Consider the following 16,214-nt stretch of genomic DNA (forward strand, 5'->3'; position numbering starts at 1 on the left):
GGCAAAAAAAATATAAAAAGAAAAAAGGAAAGTCCGACTGACATGGAGAAAAAAAATTCTGGCGACAGTTTTTTTTAGAATTTTTTTTTAAATCTAATTATATGTAAGTTGAATGTAATTACAGTGTAACTAATGTGTAATTTTTGTTTTAGTTCAAATTTGATTGACCGCTCACTTGGTTGAGGCGTGATGCGTGTAACCTGTTGGTCCTAGGATTGATTCCTCTTACTTGCAGTTGATGTGTTTTTTTTTTCTGGCAACTAGCACGAGTCTAAACACAAAATCAATGGACCAGAAATCTGCTGTGTTTTTTTTTCTCTGGCAACTAGCACGAGTCTAAACACAAAATAAATGGACCAAAAAATCGAAAGATATCCATAGAAAAAACTGTCAACAGGTTTGTAGCCTTTCCGAAAAAAAAAAGACCTCCCAGGTGGCTCTCTTGTGTTCAATGCGAGTTTGATTAAAGCCTCCTATTTCTTTATACCTATTTAAAAAAATAAAATTTGATTCATCCTTCTGTCGTTGTATTTGATACGCTCGGTTTTTCGTCACGCACGCGCCACTGCCTGGGGCAGGTGGCTGGTGTGTTTCTTGGGGGGGGGGGGGGGGGGGTGTTCAAGGGGATTTCGTATTTTGGGCTTGGATTTAATTAGGGGCAACAGTTACGTCTATTTCAGAGGAGATGGTGTCCATGGCGGAGTCCGCCCTGATCACGAGCTTAAAGACGACACTGTAGCAGGCCCCACCTGGCAACTTAGGTGGCAACTTGAGAGGGACAAAAACAAACTTGGGCGGGCTGGGCCTCTTGGGCGAAGAGGCCCACACGGGAAAGGGAGGGAGAGGAGTTGCTGGGCGAGATAAGAGGGAGCAAAACTGAACTCGGAGGTAAATAAGAGGATGCAAGGCAGGGATTGTTCGATTAATGAATTGTTTGGCTCTGTTCTCGATCTCAGTTCATGCCACTTATTTTCCCCAGAAATTCTTGATTGTTTAGAAATCTTTGATGCTTAAGTGAGGCATGTGAACGTTAGGATTCAATTATTTTGTGATTTGTTTTATCAAGAAATATAGTTTAAGTACATAATTATTAATTATTTTATTGTAATTTGTTTTATCATGAAATATACTATAAAAGTATGAAATTTGTATACCCGTAGCAACGCACGGGCATTTTTGCTAGTCTTAACTAATTAAAAGATTTGTAATTTTCCTTTCGTCTCCAATTATTTTCGTCCGTCCTCCCACTTGAGTACGCAAAATCGATTTTAATCCGCTTAGTTGTGTCGGACGCTTTTCAATCTACTGCAAAACCACGGTCTAGATAGAATATGTATGTTCCAAGTAACAACCAAGCAAAAACAGCAGTCTGCCTACTTGGCTAAGGAAGGAGCTCTTCACAGTCCCCACCAGATCTCGATTCCCACCTTCATCTTTTTCATTTTTAAATTTATTCTTTTTAATATTTACAGAAATATTATATCGGTGAAAAGATTTTACATAAAATAGACCCTGCCGCCCTCTATTTGGGCGGTAAAGCTAACGTGGCACACGGCGTCGTGACGGCACCGTGTACGCATTTTGCACTTAAGCCCTTGCAGCCCGCACAGAGGGTGGCAAGGGGCTAAATGCAAATTTTGCCTTGCCAAAAAAGCAATTGGCTAGTTCTTTTAGTATCTGAGCTCCTTACCGCCCTTGTGAATTTTGCATGGAGGCCCCTTTGCCGCCCAGACTCCTTGCCGCCCTTGCGAATTTTGCATGGAGGCCCCTTGCCGCCCAGACAGAGGGCGACAAGGGGGCCACGTGCAAAATTCGCAACCTCCCAAAACGACCGTCATGCGTCCGTGTGCCACGTCAGCTTGCCGCCCAAATGGAGGGCGGCAGGGTCTATTTTTGTAAATCTTTTCGCCGATATAATATTTCTGTAAATATTTTAAAAAATAAATTTAAAAATGAAAAAAATTCTTATTATTTGCACTTGCATGATTTAAAACGTCAATGGGCCACTTCTGGGCCAGATTTGGCCTACTTTATCAAAACCATTTTACATATATTATTACTTAGAATAAGTCTACATTGCATCCCTCCTCTCAAATCATTTTTTTTTTGGTAAAAGGAAAACATATTATTACTTGCACTTGCATGATTTAAAGCGTCAATGGGCCACTCCTGGGCAAGATTTGGCCTACTTTATCAAAACTATTTTATGCCTATTATTACTTAGAATAAGTCTACTGTACATCCTCATGTCAAATCTTTTTTTTTTGGTAAAAAGAAAACGATAGAAGGGACTCGTAAATTAAAACTCCAACCCCTTTTGACCTCGGCAAATCTCTTTTATTATAAAAATTAAAAATATTTTTACCGTACTTTAGTACGTCATCCGTGTATAAGTCGGTCTTTAAGTTCGTTCGTTTTTAAAAATATAGATCCATATTTGAGTCGAGTTTTAAGTTTGTTCGTTTTTGGAAATACAAAACGAGTCGTATAAGAAATCTCTTTAAAATAATTTAAAATAAATTCGCATGTTAACTTGACATGATTTTCTAAAAAAGTATATATCTAAACGAATTCTCATAATGAATAATAATAAAATTAAAATAGCCTTCATCCGTTGCAACGCACGGGTATTTTTTCTAGTAAAGTTTAAAAAAGCCGTAAAAATCGCCTTCCAAAAAGAAAAAAACAGTTAAAAAAAAGGTAAAAAAAAACAACAACGCAACGTCCGATTGCAGCTCATGATTTTTTCTAAAAAATATATAAATCCAAACTGAGTTCTCATAGTAGATTTCACCTTAACTAAAATATATATCTCTTCTCTATCTCTATCTCTGTATCTATCTCTACTATTATAAAAATTAAAGATCTTTTTACCGATTCTTTGGTACGTTATCTTTCTTTAAGTCGGTTTTTTAATTTCGTTCGCTTTTGGAAATATAGATTCGTGTTTGAGTCAGGTTTTATATTTGTTCGCTTTTGGAAATACAAAAGAAGTCCTATAAAAAATATCTTTAAAAAAACTCGCATGCTAACTTCAGACGAAAGTCAGACTCCTAATTGCAGCTCATGATTTTCTTAAAAAAAATCAATCGAATTTTCGGAGTAAATTTTATCCTAGCTAAACCGTATAATAATAATAATAATAATAAGATTAAAATAGTCTTCACCCGTTGCAACGCACGGGTATTTTTTTCTAGTTAAAAAAAAGGAGAAAAAGGGATCGGTTAGGGCTTTAATTGATTAGATTAGATATGGGGCTAATTATAGGTTAAAAGTTTTTATGAACCGAGTGCCTAGGAACCCCTCCATCAATGTAGCTTCGCCTCTGCTTGGCGACGACCATGTCGGCTTCGATATCGGCGGCGGCCGTCTGGAGGAGCCGCCGGTCGTTGTGTTTCACCCATCTTGGAAAGTTCTCCTCGTCGTCGTCGTCACTGGTCAGTAACCTTCGGTGGAGCTGACTGTGGACGGGGACGTCGGAGAGCTCGCCGACGGGCCTTCCCCTCGCGACGAAGATGGCGAGGCTGTTGCTGAGGTGCTCCCGGAGATTGCCGAGCATCTGCTGCTTGATGCGGCCGTCGGCGTTGTCGTCGCCGCTGGCGCCGACTTCTTGGAGTCTGTCCTGGCACGTGTCGTGCCTCGATGAGCGCCTGAGCCACGTCATGATGTCGTCTCGTCCCGCCGTGTGGACGTCGACCGAGTCCGGCGACGGCGGCGGCGCCGCGATGGCGCCGACCGACCGCGAGAGGAGCTCCGACGCGGCGTCGAGCATCTCCACGCAGTCATCGTACGAGGCGCTCGATCTCGCCCCGGCGAGCAGGGCGGCGGCGCCGCCGAGCGCCGTCGCGTTATACAGCGCGTCCACCACGTGGCGATGCGTCGCGTTGAGCGACATCGGCACGAGCTCGGCGTCGCCGGCGCGAGCCCCATGAGCGTGCTGACGCACAGCTCCGGCTACGGCGTCATCCTCGACCTTCCCAAGATGGGTAAGTTCGAAAACCTGAAAACATATTTTAAGAGCTTAGAAAATTAAATGACATATGTGTATAAGTTTGTGGGTCGTCTGTGCCCTAACTAAAATTTCGTCCCTATAACGTTAGTACGGATATATTACTAGTTGTGATTAAGAGGGAAAAAAAAGGCGAATGGTGATGTGGTATCGCATTACTCCCATCCGCTAGTGCCGGAGACTCGGGGACTGGGACTGCTTCTTCGTTGCCCAGATCGGGTGTCTGCAATCATGCACCCGCCGCTTCACCGGCTTGATGCGGCCGTCGCCGACTCGCCGTCGTCTTCGGTTTAACTTGTAAGTGGAGCAAAAGCGAGGCTAGTGACTACTAAGCAGAGAATTTATAGCTAGGCTTGTTTGGCTTTTCTTTTTTAATTTGCTATCTTCAGGAATTCACTGTTTTTCTTTTCTGTCAATTTTGGTGATTCTCATGTTGCCAAATTTTGGGTGCATCAACTGGAATTGGCGTGCATTTACAATTCAATCTTAAACTACGAGGAAATTCATACAATTCAGAGGAAAAAACTCAAAACTGTGATCAAATAAGAGATAAAAAGGCGATGTGCCACAACACACATGCAGGCAACAGCGTCGGGTAGCGCTGGTCGATTCGGGCTACCAATGATACTGATGCCGTTGCACTTGCTCGCCTTGATTCGGTCCTTGCACCAGCACGGTTGGTTCGCACTTGCACAAACTGCTTGCATATTCCGGTATTCAGATCACACCAACAAAGCAACAAGAACAGGGTGCACTGAAATGAAACCCCGTTTTTTCTTTTTTGAGGTGTAACTAAGTCTGAAATAGTTAAAGAGTAGTACCACTGTACCACTATGCATTTCTTCCTCGCATTTCCTGCATTGTCTACAGTGAATTTCGTCTCCAAAATTTACAACTTCTTTTACACGATTTTGCCGTGTAAAAACAGCATCATAATTGCTAGACAGGTTGCTGAACAGTTCTAGATATGCACTGAGCTGCATGGTAGTAACTGAAGAAATGTACACAAAAATGTGGTCAATCCTAGAGCTTAAGCAGGATTCACCACTCAGTCACTCACCAATCAAGTTTCTCACTGCATCACTATCAGAAACTCTAAAGGAATAGCCCAAAGTATATCACGATGTAGTAGTTATAGCAGGCCGTGGTGGCCATCTTCGTTCTGCAACTTAATTGTAATGCTTCTACACACTAATCTCCATCTTTTGCCGTCAGCTTCTTCAGTATAACCTAATGAATGAGCTACGAAGGCTCCAAAACCTCCAATTAATATCCTCCCGCTGTATACTGATCAGCCTCTTTGCAGTCTGGTTACTGAGAAAAATCCTCAGGTAACCATTCCTTTGCCATATCAGCAGCCATCCTGGATCAGCGAAACCGACTAGATCCATCGTGTGGAGAGCATCCGGCGCTTCTTCTCCGCGAATTCTCCTCGTGCCAATGCTTCGACTTAAGAAAGCCGATCTGTTTCTGTTAACAATGGGAACAATGTCAATGGTGGTCAGGTGGTTCCATAAGTTTCCTTCTTCCAAGGTGAACACCAAGACTTTTCCATCTTCAACTGGCACAAGGAGCCCAAGGCATCCCTTCCACTCGCACATCAACCAGTCAGGTTGACAAACAGGGCTTGCTTGATAAGGTAGAACAATGGTTCCAACCCGATGAGGAGGGGCTTCCCGGTGTTTGTAGAAGACGATCTCCCCAGCAGAAATCTTGTAGTAGATAGTATTGTCGATGGTCACAGCATTTCTTGACCTGTTCGACCAAAATTGGTTGGCCGTTTGATGAACAGTCCACCCCTCCATAGCCGAGTCCCAAACTTGAAACCTCGGAGGTCTGATGGCCCAATCTCCCAAGGCCGGGGGACCAACATGTTCTGCTGGTATGGCTATCCAATATTGTGGTGATATCGCTTCGCCATTGATAACCTCAGCACACAAGCCTGGAGGCCCTACATTAGCTTCAAGATCGGGAGGGTGAATGTACACCTCCTGGTTCACCATTGGGTTCCAAAGGCACATCTGAGCTGGATTTGATAAAGTGAGCAAATGCACACCAGAACATGTGGCCACAATTGCAGCATCACGGCCATCAAATTGCTCATCCATCCTGGGGAATGATCTCTGATTAGTTAGGCCATCTGACACTTGCGCCTGTAGTGCATCAGTTTGCAGCAGAAAACCAACTGAATGGTTGCCACCAGTTGCTGGTTGTGCAGCATTAAGGGAACCTCCAACCCCAACGCCATCAAGATAAGCCTGGTTCCATTCCCTTGCAAAAAGTCTTGTCCTCTGCACGATGCACGCGGGCAGCCGAGGGTAGATGAATGCCCTGATGATATCTGATGTAGTATTATTCAAAGCCATATCCTGAAACATATAGAACAAGAGAGAATGTTGACAAAAAATGGCACCAATCTAAACATCAAGAAACATTATTGAAAATAAACAATGAATTGGTAGGGCGCACCAAACCAAACTAGCCCTAATTTGTTTTTATCTTTGTCCTCACCTCAAATCAGAAGGTATTCTATAATTATGTTAAGAGAGGATATCAAAATTCCTAAGTCTCCCTTCATCCGAAGGGATTACTCGTATGCTAAACAAGCCCTTATGCTAATAAGGCACACGAAATACACAGAAAGCCTCCCAAAATAGCACAATACGGCCTCTAATGTCACACCAGCGCGCTTCTTCTCCATCCCCCAGCACCCCTCCCTCCCTGAAAACCTAACCCGTGGAGAAGCCGATGAGGATAAAATCCAATCCTGTGGAGAAGCCGATGAGGATAACCAGAGAAGAGAAGAAATCCAATTCATGCGAATCTGCACATGTAAGTGGGGGTGATACGAAATGAAGGTGGCCTACCAGCTGGAAGCGTCCGTCGGAAGGCGGCTGTGGGGAGGACACCCGTCGATGGATGATCCGTGGGAGCTAGCGGTCGGAGGCGGTGGACGGAGTGGCCGATTTCGTAGAGCTCTACTGGAAAGAGGCGGCGGCGAGGAAGGTTAGTGGGTAATTCGGAGGTCCGAATCCGATCGCGGGAGATTGGGAGAAGATTTAGGGTTTTGGTCTTTTCGCAAGGAGCTCAGCTGCAGCCTACAGGCGGCGCTTGGACCTAAAACTAAAAGCGTGCACGGCCAATAAAACTAGGCCACTTGTCACATAATTGTCTATTTGCTCCCTTAATCAACACCAGTCAGTACAACATCCGATTAGCCCGGACTTCAAATTAGAGTATCGTCGGGCACTCGGGCTCGGCTCCGTATCGTCTGGCTTTTCGCCTCAAAGGCAAATTTTGCCGTTGTTTTCATCTCAACCACCCATTCAGTGATCAACGTCTCACATGTATTATACCTAGCTACCCGGTGATTAATTTACCATTAACTACCCGAGACCACCATGAATCATCAAGTGACTAATTTAGCAGGTATGAGTAATAACTAATCAGATCTAGAAAATTAATATTCCCCATCTTTCATATTATAAGTCGCTCTTACTTTTTTTTCTAAATTTATCCCTGTAGTCTAGTGGTTACAACAACCTCAACTTCCCATGGGAGCGAATTTTTCAGGATTTAATGGTGTTGTGCTTTCAGTGGTAGGCGACGTACCAATATAGTAACATTTCTAACACAGAATAAACATATTATCAAAATATATTCAATGTTATATTTAATGAAATTAATTTGTTATTGTAAATGTTATTGCTTTTTAATAAATTTGATCATACCTACTTATTATATGAAGGAAGTATCAACCAGGCAGTAAAGCGGGCGCGAATTTTACCGAGCTATGCTATCTTTGATTTCACATTCTTTTAAAGTATTCTTTTACAATATATTCACTCTGTATTTATGCGTCACATTTTCTCAAAAGCCAATTAAAATTTTACACTATAAATTATATACATTTTACACGCTAATTACACTGTAACATTCAGAACTTATACTGAGAACTAGGATAAAATCAATTGATTACCTACTTGAAATAAATATGCACATATTTGTAGCAAAACCGTATCCAATGTCAGATATTTGGCTCTTAATGTCAGTTGATCCTTTATCGCTTGTCCAGTCAAGGTGTTTTTGTTCATGTGTGCTCTAATTTGCTGTCGGAATTTTTGTTTGCTGATTTTTTTTCCTTAAGAGTTGAGAAGCAAGTAGAGTAGTGACGGTTGATTAGACATTTAAAAACTATAAATAAAACCTTAAACAGAATCACGATCACGATTTAGTGGATGGACGACGAGCATGTTGTTATGTAGCACGGTCACGACGGTTAGTGGGACTTCTAAAAAGTAAAAAAATAAATCCCCATAATAATCATGTTCGATTTTTAAAATCTCAATGACTAAAAATAGGAGGCAGCGGGCGGACCGTAGAGGAGTATAGTGACGTAGCTGCTGATGATTTGGCGGGACTTTAAAGTAAAAAATGAACCCAAATGATATTTATGTTCGATTTTTAAAATCCCAATAACAATACAGAGATGTAGCGTATGCGCTGTAGAGGAGTACATTGCCGGCGTTTGACAGGGCTTTTAAAATTATAAAAACGAAACCCAACGAGACAATGAACTCTAAAAATTGGTAGTCCAATTTTTTTAAAAGTACCAATGAGGATGAAAATAAGCATTCGTAGATCGGTGATAAAGAAATAAGGGGTAGCGACTGACATGACTTTTATAAACTATAAAATTAGAAATATGGAGGATTATAAGGTTCGATATTTCAAAATCCTAAAACAACAAGATAGATATTTAACAAATTTAAAGTAAAAAATCATATTTAATAAATGGATAATTTTATACAGTTGCTAGCCGTGCACTTACGCGGGCCACCCAGCTAGTCCCAATCAAATAGACATCCTCCACCACAATGTTTAAGGTTTCCACCACTATGCTGTGTTCTTTCCCCCAATTTCCCAACCCACCTCCAGCGTTTTCCGTGCGCACGCTTTTCAAACTGCCAAATGGTGCGTTTTTTTGCAAAAATTTTCTATATGAAAGTTGCTTTAAAAAATAAAATTAATCTTTTTTGAAAAAAGTTGCTAATACTAAATTAATCACGTGCTAACAGACTGCTCCGTTTTCTATGTGAAGGAGTTGGCCTGAAGTTGCGAACATAGCCATATATGATTTAGGCACCTTCCTCTCCCAATGCCAACCTACACATGCCAGAAATATTGTATTAAAAAAGGAAAAAATATTGCTAGGATGAAACCGAAGACCTTATAATTCTCGGGGTTTTGTGAAAGGAACCGAAGACCAGCTTGATCCTTATCACAATCCTTATCACAAAACCTCGAGAAGTATAAGGTGCTAGGGAATAGTTCCGTGCTCCCGTATTACCGAGCTTCAAAAAATACACATAAAAGTCACAAAAAAAATGTGAAAAAAAATCAGAGATCTGCAGCACTATGACAGGTAACATCACACAAAAAATAAAATCAAAATACAATGTAGGTAGCGAGAAAAAAAAGGCAAATCTCAGGTGAATAGTAGAGTGACATGTTTGAACATTGTTGGAGCATGAATTCGTTGTTTTTTTTTCTCCCTGCGTGCATTATATTTTAAGCTGATTTTTTATGTGATAATACATGTCCTAGAGCTACACATATGTGAATCTTTTTTTTCACCTTTCTTTGTGCCTTTTTGGGTGCATTTTTGAAGCTCGGTTGTACCGGTGCACGGAACTGTTCCGTAGCACCTGATACTTCCTCACAAAACCCCATGGAAACAACGCAAATGCCATACAGCTAACGCCATTGGCTCCTGAAACATTCAGAGGAGGTTTAGAGAAAACTGAAATAAACAAATAGTATAGCGGTTTGCAAATATTCTAGACAAGGTACTAACAATAGGAAATATTCAAGGAGGAAATAAGTAAGGCATGTCTGGACTACAACAAAGCAAATCATTCAGGATCAACATAACTGCTTCTCATGATTCTAGCTAATACAAGACCCACCAAACAAACATTTCTCTGCAATCTGCATATAATGGATTTGTGAATTGGAAATATATTCTCAATGTTATTAAACAGTAGAATCACTTTGGTTATCCCAACTCGCTTACATCCTAGACACTTGCCTGAATTGAACTTTCAGTAAGTTCCATCCATCCCAAGTCATGGAATATGTATTTGCAGAACAATCATGAGTACAATTCCTAAATCCTAATTCAATGTGTTACCCGCTAGGAGAATTTAGAACATTTGCAATATTTTGAATCTGATTCAGCTTTGGATGGTGTTTCCTAAGGCTCATGCTAGTAATAGTAGTAGTAACAACAACAACAACAATAATAATAATAATAACTTGAACATACTAGAATAAGTTCCAATCTTCATCGCTAAGATATATACTCCCCTGTTTCTAAATATTTAACACCGTTGACTTTTTAGCGCATGTTTGACCGTTCATCTTATTCAAAAACTCTTGTGAAATATGTAAAATTATATGTATACATAGTATACATATACATAGTATACATATACATAGTATACATATAAGTATATTTAACAATGAATCAAATAATAGGAAAATAATTAATAATTACTTAAATTTTTTAAATAAGAAAAGAATTAATAGTATGTGATATGTCAGGCTTGGAGTGGTTGTTTATTTTTGCATCACCATGCTAGAATAATTGATGCTCTCCTGGACCCGCCAGACGAGCTGCCGCAAGTGACCGAAGAGACCAAGCTCCGCCTCCCCAACCTCCCATGATGCTCTCCCTCCCTATGCACCTCCCCCATCCCCGGTGGCGGCGAGCGACAGGGAGGAGGGCTGCAGGAAGGAGAATTGGGAGCACTGGTGGCAGGACCATACCCTGCGTAGTGAAAGCAAATCCTAGCTAAAAAGGAATGCTTTTCTATCATGCTAGCAGTTGAGTAAGATATCTGAAGGGAGTACAAAAATCGGATCTTTTTTTTTTGAGAGTCATATGCACTTATCTTTTCCTGGCGAGGCCCAGCAAAGGTAACACGGAAAGCAAGCATTAAGTGAAGGAGCAAGGTCCAAACAAAGTAGTGAAAGATTGACATTGAAAAGCTTATCCATGTCTACATCTGTCTGATGGACCAAGTTCAAAGGAAACGACTTCTCTCTACATCAAAAAACCCACAACATTTGCACATTTGGATGCTACTACTGTACTTTCCAAAGGATTAGCTTCTAAGGGTATCTCCCCACTTGTTGTTCCATCTTGCCTCCTCGCCCGCCTACCTCCGCAACCATTGTACTCGTCGGCTTGACCTGTTGACCACGCCCACGCATCCAGATCCTAGCAACTGCACAATCAACAGTGAGGCGAGGGGAGGCGGGCGATGAGTGGCCATCCTAACAGTCGCCAAGCAAGAAGCTCTAGTTGAGAGGCGAAAGAAGAAGGGGGTGGCTAATGGGCAACTGGTCGCGCCCGCGTGTTGGCGCACGACCACCCCCATCCCTCTAGTCTATATAGTACTGCTGGTACTGGTACTAAGGTTTTTATACTACTACTAGTATACTACTACTACTATACTAGTACTACTGTACTAGTACTATTGCACTGCTACTACTAGTACTACTAGTACTATTATAAAAAATATATTTATATGTATATATTTTTGATGTATTAAAAAATATATACATATATAAAAAAGTTTATATACGACGTATACAAACTTTGTATATATGTATACAAACTTTATATACGTTCGTATTAAAAAATCAAAAGAAGAGAAAAAACATCACGGATACAAATTTTATATACTTATACAAAGTTTATATAACGTATACAAAGTTTATATACGCGTATACAAACTTTGTATATAGATATACAAAGTTTGGATACGCGTATACAAACTTTGTATACATATGTTCATATTAAAAAATAAAAAAAGAAAAAACATCACATATACAAAGTTTATATACAAACTTTATATAACGTATATATACGTATATATATGTATATAAAGTTTGTATACGTTTATATAAAAAACCAGAAAAAAAGAAAAAACAAAGAAAGAAAAAAAACGAAACCACAAAAACCGGCGAAAAAGGAACGCGGGCCCCCCACTGCGCGCAGCCGCCGCGCCCCCTCCCCTCCTACGTGCGCCACGTGTCCATCTGCGCGGGGGAGGGGCGCGCAATCAGTCGCCAATTAGCAATTTCGAAAGAAGAAGCTCCAGCTGAGGGAGCTATTTTGTATGGTTTTAACAGTTCGAAGGGTTGTCATATCCTGTTTAGAGCAAGGATAACAGTAGGCTATAAGCCAACTATAAGATTATATGGAAGAGAGAGAAACAAAAGTGAGAAGTGTTGGCTCTCATGTAAGAGCTAGCTATACACTAGCTCTAAGATATATACATTAAATTTATAGTGAGAGAAAGAGAGAGGATAAGAAAAATAGAGCTGACCTTACAGCTAAACTATTATACAAAACTCTAATATGGACTATAGCTAGCTAGCTGTCCACTTTACTATTAAAACTTGCTCATAGATGTTGAGGGATTTGGACATATATTCTTAGGGACTGATGTTGAATTTTTTTGCTTCTCGAGTTGGCGTGGTACTGAAGCGGTGTGGCCCATGAAGCAGAGCGTCGGCCGTAGCCCGTCGTGTGTTAGTTTAGTGGGCTGACCGACCTTTCCTTTTAGTGGATTGGCCCACGTTCAATGTGTTCGATAAAGGAAACACCGCAAACCCGCAACCGCATCTCTTCCCTCACCAGATCCCCAATTCCACAAGGGAACATCAGCCAAACCCTAGCGCCGCCGTCAACGCCATGAATCGCCAGCCGCCGCGGCGGAGTTCCGCCCGCATCGCCGCCGCGCGCGGAGGCAGCGGCGACACGCTGCGGGAGCGCATCCTCCTGCGGCCGGACGGCTACATCGGCTCGCCGGAGAAGCGCACGCAGACGTTCTGGGTCAACGATGGCTACGCCATGGTGCCACGCGAGGTCACCTACTGCCCCGGCCTCCATAGGATCTTCGACGAGGTCCTCGTTCACGCCGCGAGCAACAAGCGGCGCGACCCCTCCATGGACACCCTCTCCGTCGAGGTCGACGTCGTCGAGCGCCGCGTCTCCGTCTTCTACAACGGCCGCGGCGCTGTCCCCGTCGAGCTCCTCGACGAGAAGCGGGGCGTCTACGCGCCGGAGATGTTCTTCGGCCACCTCCATGACGACGACGAAGAGGATGATCGGAACAAGATGACGAACGACGGCGGCGGCGCCTACGGTGTCAAGCTCGCCAACCTGTTTTCCACGGAGTTCGTCGTCGAGACCGCCGATGGGTGCCGCATGAAGAAGTACAAGCAGGTGAGCGAGCCAATTCTGAGCACACTCTCTTCTCTCTCTCTCTCTCTCTCTCTCTCTCTCTCGGAAGCGTCACACCCTCACAAATCAACTCCACTGCCAAATTTGAGACTACATTCCTTTTTTAATACATGATGTCGTTGATTTTTTTTATGAACGTTTAATCATTCGTCTCATTCAAATTTTTTGTACACACACAGTCATGCTTAAAGATCATTTCATGATAGATCAAGTTACAATAAAATAAATAATAATTACATAATTTTTTTAATACAACAAACGATCAAACGTATATAAAAAGTCAAAGGGATATCATATACAGAGAGAGTAGTACGTGGCATATAAATTTGGTACTCCGGACACTGTTATTGACTCTTCTAGCTGTTAGACCCTGCCCACTATGAACAGTATTTCCTAGGATCAATGGATCATGGTATGTTTTCTTCGCCTACTCTATGACCTTTATTACTTGGCAGGGGTTATCGGCTTTGTTGTTGTTATATACTCCTCGTCGTTTATTCAATGTCTAGATCAGATCCGGCTGCTTTTCTCTGTTTTTAGAAAACTTGGTTGGCTTTTGGAGGAATATAGTTGCCAGTTAGTAGTCAATGAATCTAAAACCTCTGTGTAAGTGTATCTACATTTCTACTAATGAAAATGGGAGGACATGGCCTCTTGCTAAAAAAATCATCGTTTATGGGCATGCGAATTCTGTACGAAAAAGTCCAAATACCCCCCTAAACTTTGGACAGAAGTCCGTCTAGCACCCTAAATTTTAAAACCGGACATCCAACCCCCTAAACTTTGCAAAAGCGTTCATATTACCCCCTAAGGTGGTTTTGTATAGTGGTTTTTTTTATCTAATTTGTATATAACTTGGATGAGTTTGATCATTTGACATACACAGGACATATATATATATATTAAAATCTCCACTTAAATCATTCTTTTTAATCACTTGTTAGCTCTCACTTACAAACAAGTACCAACATAATAGTAGTATAGTATTACTGTATAAGTATAAATTGATGACTTAGAACTAATGATAAGCAAATATGCAAAACCACCATTCAAAACCACCTTAGGGGGTAATATGAACGGTTTTACAAAGTTCAGGGGATTAGATGTTCGGTTTTAAAGTTCAGGGTACTAGATAGACTTTCATCCAAAGTTTAGGGGAGTATTTGTACTTTTTCCAATTCTGTATTATCAACAAAGTTTCTGAGTTTTAGATGTAGTTACTACTTTCAAGGAGCATTGGCTAGGTCAGTTTACTATCAAAACAATATAGATCATGATGTTACTTACTCCTTGAATACTTTAATTTCCAGGTTTTCTCTGAGAACATGGGGAAGAAATCAGTGCCCCATATCACTGACTGCAATCAAGGGGAGAACTGGACCACGATCACCTTCAAGCCAGATCTTGCTAGATTCAACATGACCTACCTCGAAGAGGATCACGTGACGCTCATGTGGAAGAGAGTGGTTGATATGGCGGGAATTCTAGGAGACTCGGTGCAAGTTGAGTGGGATGGCATGAGGCTGCGTATAAACAGCTTCAACGATTATGTGCGCCTGCATGTCAATTCCCCTGTCAGTGACAGATCAGGACTAGGACTCCCAAGGTTTTTGTGCTGTGTTTAGTTTCGAACGAACATATTAATTAGTTTGTTGAGTGATCGGAATCTATCCATAATGATTTGTCTTTCTAATCAGCTGAATTAATTCACCTTGTCTTGATGATCGATTTCAGAGTTTATGAGAAGTTAAATGATTGGTGTGAGGTCTGTTTGAGCCTGAGTGATGATGGACACTTTCAGCAGGTAAATGTTTTTGTTATGTTTATATCAGGGTAGCTTCTTAGTTATATGCCATGGTTGTTGCTGCATTTTAAACGTCTTTTTTTTATGGTTTTGCAGGTCAGCTTTGTAAATGGATTTGAGACGCTAAAAGGTGGAACCCACGTTGATTACGTCACAAACCAGATTACCACCCGTGTGATGAACATTCTGAATGAGTACTATAAGAAGAGTATCTTCAATGTTGATGATGTGAAGCGCCATCTATGGGTCTTCCTTAATGTGTTCATTGACAACCCTACCTTCGATTCACAGACCAAGGAGATGTTAACTACACCTCCAGGAAGGTTTGGGTCAAAGCTTGAGCTTCCTGACAGTTTCTCGGAAATAGGTGTGTAATACATCTGATGATGAGTCGGCTTATTTTTTGGCTGACTGCATTATATGCAATTAATTTGGCCTTACAGCTAATGGTAATTAACGCTTGATTTATCTCTTGCAATTGCAGCTTTAAGTGGTGGTCTTCTCCGGCGTCTGTTTGGCTGCTCTGGCCCGCCAGATGCAAAGATAGTTTCATTCAAATACTAGCCACTCAAGTTGTGCGTTCAGAAACACGTCAGAATAAGATCATTTGTACATTTTTGTAGGGATTATCTGTACGAGTAGAAGTTTGCATCAAGAACATCAAATCAAATATCAATGGTGATACCTTCCTTGTAGGTAGGATCTGCAACCTCCAAAACTCGCAAGTTCAAATTTGAATTAGAAGCTGTATTTTGGAAGGGAAAGGAAAATTGGTACTATATTATCATCTGATAAACCATATCTTAAGAAATGTTTTAAGATGCATGTCATGTTGAATTGAAGGAGGTGTTTACTCTTTGACCGCGATATGTACTTTCAGTTGACTGATAAACTATATCCTAAGAAATTATTTAAGATATAGTTTTAGTTTTATTAACGTTATAATGCATTTTAGTTTTAAGGAATGTTTAAGATATATACTTTCCAATTTTAGTATGATGCATGGATCGAGTAGAAGAGATACTCATCTATGGAAGGATAAAAGTAACTCTCGCTCGTCCTTGGGGATGTCATCTTTGAAG

At 41.2% G+C, this 16,214-nt stretch overlaps 2 protein-coding genes across 2 annotated transcripts; one reads left to right on the plus strand and one right to left on the minus strand.

Annotated features, from left to right (window-relative positions):
* Positions 1-4,815: 4,815 nt before the first annotated feature.
* LOC127759963 (uncharacterized) lies at positions 4,816-7,079 on the minus strand. The gene is made up of 2 exons (XM_052284172.1): positions 6,877-7,079; positions 4,816-6,378 (listed from the first exon to the last, which is right to left on the minus strand). The coding sequence occupies exon 2, from the start codon at positions 6,373-6,375 to the stop codon at positions 5,230-5,232; it is 1,146 nt and encodes a 381-aa protein (XP_052140132.1). The 5' UTR covers positions 6,376-6,378; positions 6,877-7,079; the 3' UTR covers positions 4,816-5,229.
* Positions 7,080-12,690: 5,611 nt separating this feature from the next.
* LOC127760185 (DNA topoisomerase 2-like) lies at positions 12,691-16,065 on the plus strand. The gene is made up of 5 exons (XM_052284405.1): positions 12,691-13,310; positions 14,639-14,934; positions 15,063-15,132; positions 15,229-15,499; positions 15,617-16,065. Exons 1-5 carry the CDS (start codon positions 12,777-12,779, stop codon positions 15,694-15,696), a joined length of 1,251 nt encoding a protein of 416 aa, XP_052140365.1. The 5' UTR covers positions 12,691-12,776; the 3' UTR covers positions 15,697-16,065.
* Positions 16,066-16,214: the final 149 nt, after the last annotated feature.

The sequence above is a fragment of the Oryza glaberrima genome, chromosome 1 (genome assembly GCF_000147395.1).
Source record: "Oryza glaberrima chromosome 1, OglaRS2, whole genome shotgun sequence".
Lineage (NCBI taxonomy): Eukaryota > Viridiplantae > Streptophyta > Magnoliopsida > Poales > Poaceae > Oryza > Oryza glaberrima.

Coding starts and splice junctions, on each gene's coding strand:
- LOC127759963 (XM_052284172.1), bottom strand. CDS start 6,375: ATGGCTTTGAATAATACTACATCAGATATCATCAGGGCATTCATCTAC.
- LOC127760185 (XM_052284405.1), top strand. CDS start 12,777: ATGAATCGCCAGCCGCCGCGGCGGAGTTCCGCCCGCATCGCCGCCGCG. Junction 13,311..14,638: donor GCATGAAGAAGTACAAGCAG/GTGAGCGAGCCA, acceptor TTTAATTTCCAG/GTTTTCTCTGAGAACATGGG. Junction 14,935..15,062: donor TCAGGACTAGGACTCCCAAG/GTTTTTGTGCTG, acceptor GATCGATTTCAG/AGTTTATGAGAAGTTAAATG.